Source organism: Sapajus apella, unplaced genomic scaffold (genome assembly GCF_009761245.1).
Source record: "Sapajus apella isolate SASKATOON/1434 unplaced genomic scaffold, GSC_monkey_1.0 scaffold26, whole genome shotgun sequence".
Classification (NCBI taxonomy): domain Eukaryota; kingdom Metazoa; phylum Chordata; class Mammalia; order Primates; family Cebidae; genus Sapajus; species Sapajus apella.
Window position 1 is genome coordinate 9286635 of NW_022436966.1, and position 16093 is coordinate 9302727.

Below are 16093 nucleotides of genomic sequence, written 5' to 3' on the forward strand. Positions count from 1 at the left end.
TTGTATGCCTAACTAAATACATAGTAGGTACTTAATAAATGCCTGATTTTTTTTTAAATAATTTTAAGATACCCAAAAGTCTTTGACTTGTAGTCATTTGAAATTTTGCTGAGGCATAAGTTGAGTCCTGTGCTATGAGATTGGTTTATTTAAAAAAAAAAAAAGTGTATTTAGTGAGTGAACCAAACAGCTGGCCCAACACCCAAATCTCAGTGCAGCTTTGTTTTCATTCAGTCCTCACAACAAATCATATGAGGTGTGGGAAGCATTGTCATCATTTTATAGGATGAGAAAATCATGTGCTACGGAGCTGATTTGCAAATCTGAGAATTTGTGAAGGACCCTTCTATCAAGGGCCCAAGTTCTCAGTTGGTCCTAAGTATAGTCATGGCTTAGTCCTTCATGAATGTCTCTTCTACTTTAAAGAAAACACAATCATAATGAAATAATTAGTGATAATTCAATAAAATGTATGATTTTCTGGCTTTTCAAGATTTTTATTTTTCTTAAAGCTTTTTAACTGAAATGTGTCAGAATTACCCAGGGCTGCCTCTTGTTCTTCATTCTTCCTCTTCCCAGCCCTCATTCCTCTTCCCTTTCATAAACTCTTAAGAGTAAGATTCATGTGAGTAGGTGGCAGAACTAAGTTCAAATACTCTTAAAGATTTTGGTGTATAATATTAACTCAGAAGCTGTAATATAATTGCATATATAAAAAGTTTTCTAATAAAACCACCAAGAGCATTTAATAGTAAAATTGCTCCTTATATGTCACAAGTGTTTTTTTATTTTTATTTTTAAGAAAACACCATGAAGTATGGTTCTGCCAGATTTTTGCCAGCATGTGGCTAGGTCACTTTGGTTATGCATCACTCAGTGCAATGAGTGGTCACACCTGTGTAGTAACAACTGTCCCTGACAGTTTCACACAAGAGAAAGGATATGAGACCTGGCAAGCACTATGATTTGGCAGGGCCAGTACAACATGGAACTCTCACACCTTTAAGCTGTGAGAAGGCTGATAGGAGGCAAACTTTGAATCTTGAATTCATTTTTTAAAATGCCTTACATTAAATATAAAGGGCTTTTTTGTTTTCTGTATTTGTTATCTTTTTAACTTCTTATTTTGAAATAGTACTAGCCTTAAAGAAAAATTGGAAAACTAATGCAGTAAGATCACATGCGCCCTTTACTCAGCTTCTTCTAATGTTAACAGCTTAATCAGTGTATATCAAAATCAGGAAATTAACATTGGTACAATACTATTAACTCAACTGCAGACCACATCTACATTTCATGAATTTTTCCACTAATGTCCTTTTTCTGTTGCAGGATTCAATCCATGACCACCATGTCACATGTAGCTGCATCTTTATAATCTCTAATCAGTGATAGTTACTCAGATTTTATCTTTCACGACCTTGACACTTAGTGAATACTCATAGTTATTTTGTAGAATGTCTGTCAGCTTGGCTTTGGTGTTTTTTTGTGATTAGATTGAGGTTATCATTTTTTGGCAGCATACCACAGAAGTGATATGTCCTCAGTGCATAATATCCGGGATACATGATATCAAAAATATCTTATTACAGGCAATGTTAACCTTAATCAGTTGTTCAGGATAATGTCTGCCAGATTTCTCCACTATTTACCCCTGTGTAATTAATAAATATCTGGGGGGAGATACTTTGAGACTATTTGTTGCCTTAAAAAAAAAATGCAGGTAACGTGATCAGTGTTTTAATAAAAATAAGAACTAAGAGAAAACCCAGATTATTATATTTCTGAGAGTAGCTTAACTGTCCAAAATAATCATTAAACAATATTCTTTTGGGAGGAACTCATAACCTACATAAGACTGATTATCATTTACTCCTGGAAATAAAATGATGACCATTTTCAATTTCACAGGTCACCATTGGTGATTGGGAGAAAATCCATTTTATTCATTTTTTTCCAAGTTTAAATTTTATCAAAGGGACTTTTAAACTCAGCTTTAAACAACTGATTGAGAATTACTGAGAAAATTTAAATGGTTATTCATTATAGAAGCCTGTTATTAAAGTTGGCCCCTGTTAGGACAGTAGCCTCAGTTATGTAAGCTCTTACTTTGTAATACTTTACAGTAGGGAAAGGAGTTGGGGGATTTTGTTTGTTTGATGTTTAGTTTCTGAATATAAGTTTTTCTTATCCCAGTGTACAGGTATGACTTGGGAATATTGTGGGTTCAATTCCAGACCACTACAATAAAGCAAGTCCCAGTTGTTTGGTTTGCCACTGCATATAAAAGCTATATTTAAACTGTACTGTAGTCCATTAAGCGTGCAATAGCATATTGTAAAAAAATATATATATATATGTACCTTAATTAAAAATACTTGATTGCTTTAAAACAAAAAAGGTGCTAACAATCATCTGAGCTTTCAGCAAGTTGTACTCTTTGCTGGTAGAAAGTCTTGTCTCCATATTAATGGCTGCCAACTGATCAGGGTGGTGGTTGCCAAAGGTTGGGATGGCTGTGGCAGTTTCTTAAGACAACAGTGAAGTTTGCCACATTGATTTCTTCCTTCCACACAAAATTCTCTGTAGTGTGCAATGCTGTTTGATAGTATTTTACCCACAGTAGAACTTCTTTCAAAATTGGAGTCAATCCTCTCAAACCCTGCTGCTGCTTTATCAACTAAGTTTATGTAATATTCTAATCCTTTGTTCACAGCATCTTCATCAGGAGTAGATTCCATCCAAGGAAACATTAATCTTCTTGTACATCTCCATTAGAGCTTTTGGGTGACTAGGTGCATTGTCAATGAACAGTAATATTTTAAAAGAAATATTTTCCTGAGCAATAGTCCTCAACAGTGGGCTTAAAATATTTAGTAAGCATATTGTAAACAGATGTACTGTCATCCAGGTTTTGTTTCCTTTATAGAGGAGAGACAGTAGATTTAGCATCATTCTTTAGGGACCTGGGATTTTCAGAATGGTAAATAAATAAGCATTGGCTTCAACTTAAAGTCACCAGCTCCATTAGCTCATAAGAGAGTCAGCCTGTCCTTTGAAAGTTTGAAACCAGGCATTGACTTCTCTCTAGCTATGAAATGGCATCCTAGATGACATCTTCAACAGAAGGAAGGCTATTTTGTCAGCATTGAAAATCTTCTATTTATTATAGCCACTTTCATCAGTGACCTTAGCTAGTAGATCTTCTGGATAACTTGCTCAGCTTCTCTATCAAGCACTTGCTCCTTTACCTTGCACTTTTGTGTTTTGGAGAGATGACTTCTTTCTGTAAACCTCATGAACCAACTTTGCTAGCTTCAGTCTTTTCTTCTACAGCTTTCTCACCTCTCTCAGGCTTCATAGAATTGAAGAGAGTTAGGGCCTTGCTCTGGATTAAGCTTTGGCTTAAGGGAATGTTGTGGCTGGTTTGATCTTCTATCCAGACCACTAAAACTTTCCCCATATCAGTTATAAGGCTGTTTCATTTTCTTATCGTTCATGTGTTCACTGGAGTAGCACTTTTAATTTCCTTCAAGAACTTTGCTTTACATTCACAGCTTGGCTGACTGGCAGAAGAGGCCTAGCTTCCACCCTTTCTCAACTTTCAATGTGCCTTCCTCAGTAAGCCTAATCATTTCTAGCCTTTGATTTAAGGGGAGAGACTTGCAATTCTTCCTTTCACTTGATCAGTTAGAGACCACTGTAGGATAATTAATTGGCATAATTTCAATATTCTCTCTCAGGAAATAGGGAGGCTTAAGGAGAGCGAACGAGATGGGAGAAACAGCGAGTCAGCAGAGCAGTCAGAACCCACTCAGCTTTTATCAGTTAAGTTTACCACCTCATATGGGCACAGTTTACGGCACCCCAAACAGTCACAACAGTAACATAAAAAATAACTCATCACAGACCACCATAACAGATATAATGATGAAAAAAGTTTAAAATATTGTGAGAATTACCAGAATGTGACACAGACATGAAGTAAACATATGCTTTCATAAAATTGGCACCAATAGACTCGCCTATGCAGGTTGCCACGAACTTTAAATTTGTAAAAACACAGTGCCTGCAAAGCACAATAAAATTAAGCAAAGTGTAATAAAACCAGATGTGCCTGTACTTTAAAACTCAATTGTTTCAGCTGTTCCAGAGTGCTAGAGTTTGATTTGTAACCTTAGTTTTATTATCTGTAAAATGTGCGTTATAATAGTTCCTATCACTTAAGGTTGTCCCAGAGATTAAATCACTTAATACATGTAAAGTGCTTAGAACAGCACTTGGCACAAAGACAGAATTCAGTATTAGCCATCATGAAAAGGGACTACCAGTGCCGAATGCTGACTTTAGAAAATGATAGGATTTCCCATTAATATCCTTTTGTCCCATGTTTTTGTTCCAAATAACTGTCAAATCCCACTGAATTTGCTGCTTTATGCAGAATTTTATTTGGGACTTTAATGGTTAAACCTAGAGGAATTTCTAGTCTTGCTTTCTGAGGAGCATTTTGTCATTTTAGGAACTTTGGTAATCTGAAATTGTTGAATATGCCAAGAATGGGCAGAGACAATAAAACTGTTTGGGCTCTTAGCTGTGTCTTTAAAAATATTTTTTCTAGGTGAGGGAATTAAGTGATTATTTGTGAGTAAGGTTGCAAGACTGTATATAAACAACCCTCCTTCACAATCCGGGAGCATGTGAACCTGTCTGTTCCGAAGCTGTCTGGACTCACTTCTAATGTAATATGTTTTTCTTCCTGCTGGTACCAGGAATTTACCTTTGTGCAATACCCTGATTTTCCCCCTTGGGTTCCTTTCTGTCCTCATGTTAAAAATAGGCATGCAACATCCACTTTATTTACTGACATGTTTATCGTTGGTCACTACCAGAAAATGGGTTGACAAATATATTGAGCATTGAGGAAGTGACAAAGGTTCAAATAATCTCAAAAAGCACTAGTCATAGTTGAGTAGTTAATAATCTATGCTGAAGTGTAACTTTTTGGGTTTATTTTACACATGAATATTTTCTAGTCTTCTAAATGATCCTATAATAGAGTCTTTTAGTCTGTTTAGGAATTAGCCCCATTCTATCTTCTCTGGGGTGTGGAGTAATGACATCAGAAAACCTGGGCCACTTTACCTCTGGTAGCTTCAGTTTCTCCCTTTATAAAATGGGGACAAATGATTGTACTTTATAATTGTAATAGAAATTAAATGGGTTAATATATGTTAAGTTAATATGTGGATCCCAGTCCTCGCTCTGCCAGAGCTCTTTGGCCTTCAACCAGTCACTGCTTTTCTGACCTACTCAGTACTCTCATCTATCTGGAAAATGGAGTTAAGACTTTCCTGCCCAATTCACAGGGCTATGTTGAGGGTCAAATAAAATAATCTTATGTGAAAGCATTTTGCTAATTACCATTCTATGAAAGTGCAAGATAGACCTTACCCCAAGGTTGATTCAAATTGACACCCTCTTTTGACTTAAAAGAATTCTCCCATGCTTACCAAAACCTGCTTTTAATTTTTCTAAATATGGGTCCCTTAGTCCAGAAGATACTTACCTAGCCTCCAAAGATTTGCCTTACTCTAAACTGCAGGCTACCCAGCACTAGCCTTATAATTACATTTTGTGGCCACTCCAGCTCTAGTCCCTTTCCTTCAACCATCTGAGAGAGGTAGCCACAATATTAAAATATTTTAAATGAATGGAAACATTAATAATTAATTGCCATCAAGGCAACATTCTCATTCTCACTCTCAGCCACTCCAGTCATTCTAGTAAAATACTGAAACTACAGCTACCTTGAAAGTCATAGCCTTTACTAACACAAGCCTTAGTATAAATAACCTTTTACTGTCAGTATAATGTTAGTAAGCAAACATTAAGTACCTTACTATGTGCCAAGAAGTATGCCCCAAAAAGGGGAAATTTCCATCCTCAGAACAAAATGTTGTCCTCAATTCAAGATTAGAGCGGTGGCTCTCACAAGGTGAGGAGTGAGTAGTGGGGGGATAGGAAGTTGAGGCATTATAAAAGTCACAACTAGAATGTTCTACCAGCATCTAGGTAGAACAGAAAGGTCAGAGATACTGCTGAACCCCCTACAATGCACAGGCCAGTACCCCACAATATCAAAATGTCAGTAATGCCCAGGTTGAGAAACTCCAGTTTAAAGGAACAAATACTGTCCCTAGGAAAGATGTTAATTGCTTTTCCATCAGCATGAAAATAAGTTATCTCTGTAGGTGATAGACCAGCAGCATGTAATTTGGCTTCTCCAAGAGAGGAGGCTGGGAATTTGCACAGATGTTGTCCTGTACGGTATTTTGGGAAGGGGAACATAGACTTCACTTCCTCCACTGCTGTGTTGAGAAGCTAAAAGACACTAGCAGAAAGTAGTAACCTCCAACTACTACTGCACACTGTTGTTTCTCCTTTTATGTAAAAATACTGCATGTTACTCCTGCTGGTTGTGAAACAAGGAAGGTGATTAAATTTTCACTCTTATCAAGAAACTGCTATGAATTAAACTCCAGTCATCAGCTGAATTGGTTTCATAAAATGGTTCCACCACAAACATACTAAAGCAATTCTTTCTTTTTGAGTCATCCTTTTGAAATCAACCACAGGGAAACTAGTATAGATGGAAATCTGTTTTATCTGAGATAATATATGCAGTCCACATTGTTTTTCCCCATAAAGAAATGTTATAACGTTTTCATGTTTTAAAACATTTTTCTTTCTCAGCACCCCATTATGCCTACCCACTTGCCCACCAAAATAGAAGTGCTCAGAAGATTGTGTAAACAATCTGCATAAGATTTGTTTTGTCCCTTGCTTAGTATTTGTTTTTAGAGCAGAAATTTTGTACTTGTGTTTAGTAGGTAGTAAGCAAAAGGCTGTGTGTGGTGTAAATACTGAAAGAAAACATTTATTAGGCTGAGGGACAAAGATTGATTTTTCAGTTTTTCTTCTTTAGGTGAAACTGACAGATATTATAGCAAGTCTTTCCTTTGGGAAGACTTGATATGAAAATAATTGTATTTCATTGGCCCTTAAAGAAGAAATGAGTAGAATGTTTAACAGTCAAATTAATACTACTGTTCCTAATAAATATTTTATGACTATTCATGTTCTCCTAGCCCACACAGAAAATAACACTATTCCAGAATATACTTATTAAAAAATTTTTTTAACTCTGGAAGGTTAGTTCTTGCTAATGAGAACAACATGCTTTCAAGTATCAAGCAAAGTTTCAAAATGATAGATAAAATAGAAGACAGTTTTATTAGGAAGATTTTCTCTAGCATTTCTTTTAGTCTTGAGTAGAATTAATGGTGCTATTTCATGTTCTTGGTGCTAGATAACATTGGGATAGGGCTGAATACATGAAGTCAAACTAACTCAATTGAAGACCAACAAATGGAGCCAGTAATTGAGACATTAAGATGTTTTTTTATGTACATACTCATTTGAAGTTCTCAAGTGCATGACTTCAGGAATTTTTTTTTTCTTTTTTTTTTTTTTTTTGAGACAGTTTCTCTCTGTCACCCAGGCTGGAAGATCATAGCTCACTGCAGCCTTGAACTCCTGGATACAAGTGATCCTTCTGCCTCAGCTTTCTGAGTAGCTAGGACTATAGGTGCATGCCATGACATTTGGCTAATTTTTTCTGATTTTTTCTTTTTTTTTTCTTTTGTAGAGATGGGAGGGTTACTATGTTGTGCAGGTTAGTCTCGAACTCCTGGCCTGAAGTGATCCTCTCACCTTGGCCTCCCAAAGTGCTGGAATTCTAGGCATGAGCCACCATGCCCAGCCTAGGAATTCATTTTGAAGAATTTTTACTTAGATTTTAAAATATAGAAAGAATATGTAAAGACAATGAGTATGAAACCACTGTCTAGGCACTGGGCTTTGTTAAAGATTATAAACCTTTTTGAAGATAATGAATCTTTCTTCAGAGAATGCATAATTTTTTTTTTTAATACAACAGTCACCTTTCAATATATATTAGAATTGCAATGAAAGGCTCCAGGAGAAATAGCTGTCATAGCACATTTTATTTGCAGTTTAATAATGCCAGTTATCTATTGATTGATTACATGCCATTTTTAAATTTTAAAAACTTCATCTTGGGTCATTTATGCCTATAAATAACTGGTACTGCTAAAGTGTTTTATTTTAGGTTTTAGATATCAAATACAGAAGAAGCCAAGATTGAATGTGTTCTTGTGATTGAAACTTTGATGTCACTGATAAAATATCTCCAGATCAGGCCTTTTAAGGGACCTAAGCAGAGTAAGAATATGTCTGATTGGAAATACATAGTTTTCCTTGGCTAATTTGACCAAGGGCTCTAGAAAGTATATGGAAGGTGTATGCCAGCCTTACTCTTGCTTTTTAGTTTCCTGTTTAGCAAAAAATTGTTTCTTTTGCTGTAGAGGCAATAGAACTAAATCTATAGTGTTATGCACGTTACTTGTAAAGTCTTATGTCAGGACCAGATGGTGGCTTATATTTTTTCCACCTCCCAAATTCCCTTTATTCTACTTTAGTCCCTTCATTTTTAGAGATGAGGAAACAGATTGCTTTGTTCAAAGACAGCTAGAATTAGAACACAGGCTAATACTTGCTAGCCATGCGATACACTAATGTCAGCCAAATATGGGCATTTACACTTTCAGATGTTTGCCATATCTGTGCACTTACTAATGCTATTTAATACAATTTTAATTGACTCCTTTAAATAAATAAACTTACTTTTAAAGAAAATTTTTTGCTGATATAAATGGAAAACCATCATATCCTTTAAATAGTAACTCTAAATAGGAATTCAAATCAAAACAAAGCAATGTTATTAAAATTTAATTTAATTTAAAATTAATTTACATTTAATTACTTGTTATTAAATTTTTAATTCTTGCTGTTCTTGGTCAGAAATGTGTCAAAGCATTGTTTTCATGTTTGTTGGCAGTACCTTAATTGTCTAAACAGAAAAGCACAGCTAATGCCTCTAGTTAAGCTTCTGTATAACATTTTTTAATGAAATGCTTCTTAGAAGGGAAGTATATGTTCATATACTAAAGTATGATTTCATGTATATCAGAAGATCTTATTATATGAAACCAAAATTATTTCATTGTCCTTGAAACTTGTTTTTACATATAAAGTTTTAGTTAGCATAGCATAAGTTTATTTTTCTAAAGGAATTTGATTGCCTCACAACTCAAATGTATCACAATTATGGTGAAATAGGAATATATTGATCTCTGTAACCTTTTAAATACTGTAATGAATTAAAATCTTCAGCAAAAGCGAATATATCTAGAGACGAGAGGTGTTTTTAGTGTATTTGAATGATGAAAATGTTTTTCTTAAAATATTTCTGAAGCATTTTTTGAAATAATTTATTTTTCTGAATTTACTGATGATAGAAGTTGTGTGTTAGTGTGAATGACTATTCTAAATGTGTATGCCACTTCCAAGGGATTACCAGGGGTCAAAATGACTTCTTTTATTCATTGACTTTTCCTTTGACATGTTTCTATTCATTGGGCTACATACATTTTGTGTTGCCTTCTCACCAAAAGTGCCACTGCACAGGTTGTATTTCACTATACTGTAGAAAAAAACAAGTAGAAATTTTTCATCATGAGATTCCTATGAAACCTGTTGGTGGAGGTATAAAACAAGGAAACTTTTATGGTCTAGCTATGAAGAGTTTTGCTGTGAAACCTTTGTAACAGGTCTATCAGGAACTAGGGAGAGAAATAAATACAGAAAATACTTGATCCAATTAAACTGCAGATGAAATAGACATGATAATATTTTGGGGATTATTTGTGATTTTTCTGACTTATCAGAAGTGTTAGTTTTCTGTTTATCATACTTGTGTCAAATATAAGTATATATATATATATATATATATATATACACACACACACACACACACACACACACACACAATTTTTTTTTTTTTTTTTTTGAGACAGAGTCTTCCTCTGTCATCCAGGCTGGAGTGCAGTGGCATGATCTTGGTTCACTGCAACCTCCGCCTCCCAGGTTCAAGTGATCCTCCTGCCTCAGCTTTCCAAATAGCTGGACTACAGATGCGCACCACCACACCCTGCTAATTTTTGTGTTTTTAGTAGAGATAGGGTTTCACCATGTTGGCCAGGCTGGTCTTGAACTCCTGACCTCAAGTGATCTTTCTACCTTGGCCTCCCAAAGTGCTGGGATTATAAGCATGAGTCACTGCACCCGGCCAAATTTATATTTTTTAATTAAACTTTTTACTTTAAGATAATTGTAGACTCACATGCAATCGTAAGAAATAATAGAGATTCCTCATACCCTTTACCCAGCTTCCACCAAGTAACATCTTGCAAAACTATAGTAAAATATCACAACCAGAATATTGATAATGATAAAGATACAGAATATTTTCATCGCCCCCCTATTGCCCTTTTGTAGCCACTCTTACATTTCCTCCTATTCTCACCCCATCCCAAACCCATGGCACCCACTAATCTGTTTTCCATTCCTATAATTTTGTCATTTCAAGAATGTTACATAAATGGAATCATTCATGTAACCTTTTGAAACTAGTTTTACTTAACATAATTCTCTGGAGATTTATCTGTGTTTTTGCATTTATCAATAGTTTGTTTCTTTTTATTGCTGAGTGCTATTCCATGGTAAGGATGTACAGTTTAATCATTCATTCACTAAGAAGATCTGTGTTGTTTCCAGTTTGGGTTATTACAAATAAAGCTGGCATGAACATTTATGTACAGGTTTTTGGATAGATATGTCTTTCTCTGAGATAAATGCTCAGGAGTACAATATAATTTTCTGAACGATTTTCTTTACATACATTGAGAACCACATCTAACTAACTGTATTATAGTTTTCACTTTGACCATCAGATAAAATTTAGAAAATTCAAGAGAAGGAAGTTTTATTGTATTTATTCGTATTTTTGCTACCATGTTTTTATATCTTCTCTGATATTTTAAGGTTATTTTATTTATTTTCTGTTAAGTTAATTTCCTCTAGCTATTCTTTTATAGTGGGTCTGCTGGTAACAAATACTTTTAATTTTTCCTCGTCTGAGAATGTCTTGACTTCCCTTCCATTTTTGTCAGAACCTGAAAAATATTATGCCACTGTCTTCTGGGTTCTATGGTTTCTGAAGAGAAATCCACTGTCAATCTAATTATTTTTCTCTTATCAATAGAGTCAATGTTCTTTCTTCCAGGATGCTTTTTTCTCCCCCTTGAGACAGAGTCTTACTCTGTCACCCAGTGGCACGATCTTGGCTCACTGCAACCTCCACCTCCCAGGTTCAAGCAGTTACTTCCGCTTTAGCCTCCCAAGTAGCTGGGCAGGGCACACCACCACGCCCAGCTAATTTTTGTATTTTTAGTAAAGACAGGGTTTCACCATGTTGGCAAGGCTGGTCTTGAACTCCTAACCTCAAGTGATCCACCTGCCTCAGCCTCCCAGAGTGCTGGGATTACAGGTGTGAGCCACCATGCCCAGCCTGTTTGAAGACTTTTTCAGCTTCACTCTTTCTTCTCTCTTTTTGGGTTCCAGTGACACACATGTTAGGTCTTTTCCTATAGTGTCACCAGTCCATAGGGCTCTTTTGTTTCATTTTTTTTTTCCTATTTTCTTTCTATTGTTCAGATCAAGTAATTTCCACTGTTCTATCTTCCAGTTCATTGGAAGATAGAACAGTGGAAATTATGTCCCCTCCATTCTGCTGTGGAGCCTCTCCAGTGAACATTTTATTTTGGTTAATGTGTTTTTGCGTTCTACAATTTCTGTTTGTTTCTTCTTTATATCCTCTGTTTCTTTGCCAAGACTTTCTATTTTTTTCACTTATCCCAAGCATATTTTGTAATTGCTCATTGAAGCGTTTTTATCATAGCTGCTTTTAAATCTTTGTCAGGTAATTCTGTCATCTAAGTTTTGGCATCTGTTGATTATCTTTTATATTGTTTTAATTCTTGTTCTTGCTAGGATGACTGGTTATCTATTAAAACTAGATATTTTCACATTATGTTCCTAGACTCTGGATATTATCTAAACCTTCTGTTTCTACTGGGTTTTCTTGATACCACTTTGGCAAGGTAATAAGTGGTGCCTCCTCATTATTGCCGGGTGGATGTAGAAGTCAAGGGTCCCTACTCTGCCTCTACTGACACCTGAGGAAGAGGATCCTTCTTGTTATTGCTAGGTGAGGGGTGGAAGTCTAGGTTCCCCACATAGTATGCACTGACACCACTGGGGCAGGTGTGGGGGCATGCCTGGACATGAGGGCGAAAGTCTTGGCTCCCTACTTGGCCTACTTTGACATTGCCCCAGTAGGGCATTGGAGATCCTCACTATGCTTTATAATGTGGAAGTCAAGGCTCCTCACTTTGCTCTTGGTGGGGATGGGGTGGGGTGAAAAGTTTTTTCTGGGTTTGGCTGGAGTGGAACAGTTGCTGTCAAAAGCTTTCCATCTTGCTAGGCTGTCCCTTTTTTGTTTCTTTGCCTAGAGAGAGCAAGCTTTTGTTGTGGCTCTTTTTGTCTGTGCCAGTTGGCATCGCCAGGTTGCTACCTTCTTTAGCTCCAAGTCTGGGATAGATTAGGCAAAAAGAAAACCCAGAGAATTTATACCACCGTGTCATATTCCATGGGTCCTAAGGTCCCTTACTTAGTCTGCCTTCTCCACTTTTCAGTCTTCTTATGTTTTGTATATAATGTCTAGGGTTTTTAGTTATACTTGGCAGAAACAAAAGGGAAAAGTGTTATCTGTTCTATCCTTCTATAAGTGGAAGCCTTCAAATTTACATTTTTGACCCATTTAAACAGTTTTGTCAAATATATAATCATTATTGGGCAAAATGTCCATACAATGTATATACCATGTGATGCTTTGCATAATATTGTGTTCAAGAGGACTGCTAGAAAATAACATCTTTATTTAAACTGAAATAAACTGTTCACATTATTAATGAAAACTTTTTCCCTCTAGGAAATAATGCAAAAGGTGTCCCAAAGCTCTTGACCAGTGAACAAAGATTTGAGAAAGACAGCCAAGCTCATGTTTTCTCCTGATCAAGAAAATCATCCATCTAAAGCACCAGTAAAATATGGGGAACTCATTGTCTTAGGGTAAGGTTTCTCCATTTTGATGAGCCACACCATTGAATAATATATGCTAATTATGGCATCTAGGTTAAAAGTGCTTTTTTTTGTTTTAGAATTTATATCTTAACCTGCTTCCAAAAAGAATTTAAAGCTACAGGTAATGTTACCAAATCAAGAAACTCTTTTAATTCTCATATTCATGCCATCTTTTAAAAGCCCTCAAATACGACACAAGCTTTGTCTCACCCTTAACAGCAGAAAGAGCGAAGTTTCTTAAAGATGAAATGAAAAGTCTGGGCGCCGTGACTCATGCCTATAATCCCAGCACTTTGGGAGGCTGAGGTAGGCAAATTATCTGAGGCCAGGAGTTCGAGACCAACCTGGCCAACATGGTGAAACCCCATCTCTACTAAAAATACAAAAATTAGCTGAGTGTGGTGGTGGTTGCCTGTAATCCCAGCTACTCGGGAGGCTGAGGCAGGAGAATTACTTGAACCTGGGAGGCGGAGGTTGTCCAGCCTGGGCGAAGAATAAGACTCTCAGAAAAAAAAAATATATATATATGAAAAATGTATTTGTCCAATGTCACAGTCGTTCCATTGTCTTCCATATCTCATGTTTTGCCTCAGGTGACTTTACCAAAAATTCCCTTTTCCTTCTCTGCTTTAGGTAGTTTCATACTGTAGGTTCATTTATTCTTTGGCCCCTTTTAGATAGCTATTGCTTTGTGCTGTACATTTTGGTTAAAGGAGTTATATAGGTATATGGTAACAGCATAATGCCTCTGAATCACAGGACCTAGCTACTTCTTAGCTCCTGAAGTAATCTCATCCATGTAACTCACAGAAATAGAATCTGAAGATTGAGGAATAGATGCTTCTGTTATTCCAAATTATTTCAATTTATTCCTCTTAAACTTGCCATAACTATCCAAGTAGAGACACAGTATTAGCCTCTCTTAACTAGAGACCTCAGAAACTAGAAAATTGCTCATTTTAGGCCAGATGCAGTGGTTCACGCCTGTAATCCCAGCACTGTGGGAGGCCGAGGCAGGCAGATCACCTGAGGTCAAGAGTTTGAGACCAGTCTGGCCAACATGGTAAAACCCCGTCTTCACTAAAAATACAAAAATTAGCTGGGTATGGTGGCATGTGCTTGTAATCCTGCTACTCAGAGGCAGGAGAATCACTTGAACCTGGAGGCAGGGGTTGCATGAGCCAACCTGGACAAGAGAGCAAGACTCTGTCTCAAAAAAAAAAAAAAAAAAAGATAAAATAAAATTGCTAATTTTATTTTCCCCATACTGTTTATCTGCTTCTGCCTAAAAAGCAACTGTAGACATTGCAGTATGTTTGAGAGTCAGGTTGTTAAAGTGAGAATACATTGTTTCATATGAGACAGTAGGAGAAACTAGGGAAATCAGATGGAGTTACTGAGCTTGACTGGAGGTTAAGAATCCTAGAATCCAGTGTTTATCCCAGCACTGCTCCCTGTATGACCCCGGGCAAGTCACTGAACTATCCTGATCCTTTGTTTCCTCCTCTGTAAAATGACAATTAGACAAGATCATCTAAGGCCCTGTGAGATTTAAAATTCTTTTCTCAAAAACAAAACTTTAAAAGATCATAAACTTAGCATAGTAACTACAGTATTACAACTTCAAATCACATAGGCTTGAAGACAAACAGCTCTTAACTACCAAAAACTTTTCCAGGTTAAATTCTTCTGGCGGGAAATTTGAGAGTCATTTGAGGGACTAGTTTAAAATTTAGCTTATGGTTTTAAACTTCCAGTCTTAGCCTAGAAGTTCCTCAGTTAAGAGATAATCATTAGCAACAGTAATTGTCTCTGTGTCTGGTACTTGGTGTCTTAAAATGCAAATGCTTTCTCTTCTCAACCTTCTAGAAGTGAAGCTGGAAAAGGTTTCATGGTGTTGCTACTTAGAAAAGAGCTTTGAACTACAGGAATGCAATGTGGGACTAAAGATCCACATCCAGAAGTGGGATGAGTCATGCAATTCAGAGGACAATAGTGAAGGGGCAATGAGTAATTGACAGTGGGGCTGGTGACAACACAAAGCCTAGAATAGCTAAAATAATTTCTTAGCTAAGGGGCTGTACTTTGGACTTATAGCAAGACTAGCAACATTATCAAGGGCTTTTTCCAGTACAAAGTGTTTTATTTTTATAAAGGGTCAGTGTAATTTCTATATATGGCAGTCACAGAGTAAAGCCTCTTCTCAGCTTTAAAACATTCTTCTTGCCAGCCACAATTACAGGCCATTTTATAACCACTCCCTCCTCCAGCCTCAAAACTGTCCCTATTCCCTGCTTCATTTCCCCCTAGATTGACCAACTACATATAGTAGATCATCAAACCAAAGATTTGTCAGGGGGCAGAGGGCAGGGGGCAGGGGAAGTACATAGTGAATGAGGAAAGATTATTGTTAAGCTACTGCTCATGCTTCCATGAAGCAGTAAAGAATGATTTCACCATATGACAAACATACTTAAATTCAAATTCTGGCTTTGCCAGTGTCACTTGTGTGACCTTCAGAAAATAACAGCCTGTTTCTTAACATGTAAAAATGGGGACAGTGATTTCAATCTGGTAGCATTTTTGCAAGGGTGGATTTAGTGAGGTGATGTATATGGGATAGAATTTAATAGTGTCTGGTTTACAGTAAACACCCAAATATTTTTATTTTGTTTTTAACTTTTTTCTTTTCTTTTCTTTTCTTTTTTTTTTTGAGACAGCATCTTGCTTTGTCACCCAGGCTGGTGTGCAGTGGCATGATCTCGGCTCACTGCAGCCTCTGCCTTCTGGGTTCAAGTGATCCTCCGGCCTCAGCCTCCCGAGTAGCTGGGATTACAGGCATGCACCACCAAGCCCGGCTAATTTTGTATTTTTAGTAGAGATGGGGTTTCTCCATGTTGGTCAGGCA

At 36.6% G+C, this 16093-nt stretch overlaps 1 protein-coding gene across 2 annotated transcripts in view; it reads left to right on the forward strand.

Moving 5' to 3' along the window:
• Window positions 1–16093, forward strand: part of PELI1 (pellino E3 ubiquitin protein ligase 1) — a 60698-nt gene that overhangs the window by 31076 nt on the left and 13529 nt on the right. For both annotated transcript variants that reach the window (XM_032291960.1, XM_032291961.1), the window contains exon 2: window positions 13034–13173. In XM_032291960.1, coding sequence (XP_032147851.1) covers window positions 13103–13173 — 71 coding nt within the window. In that variant the 5' untranslated portion in view covers window positions 13034–13102. The remainder of the gene's footprint in view (window positions 1–13033; window positions 13174–16093) is intronic.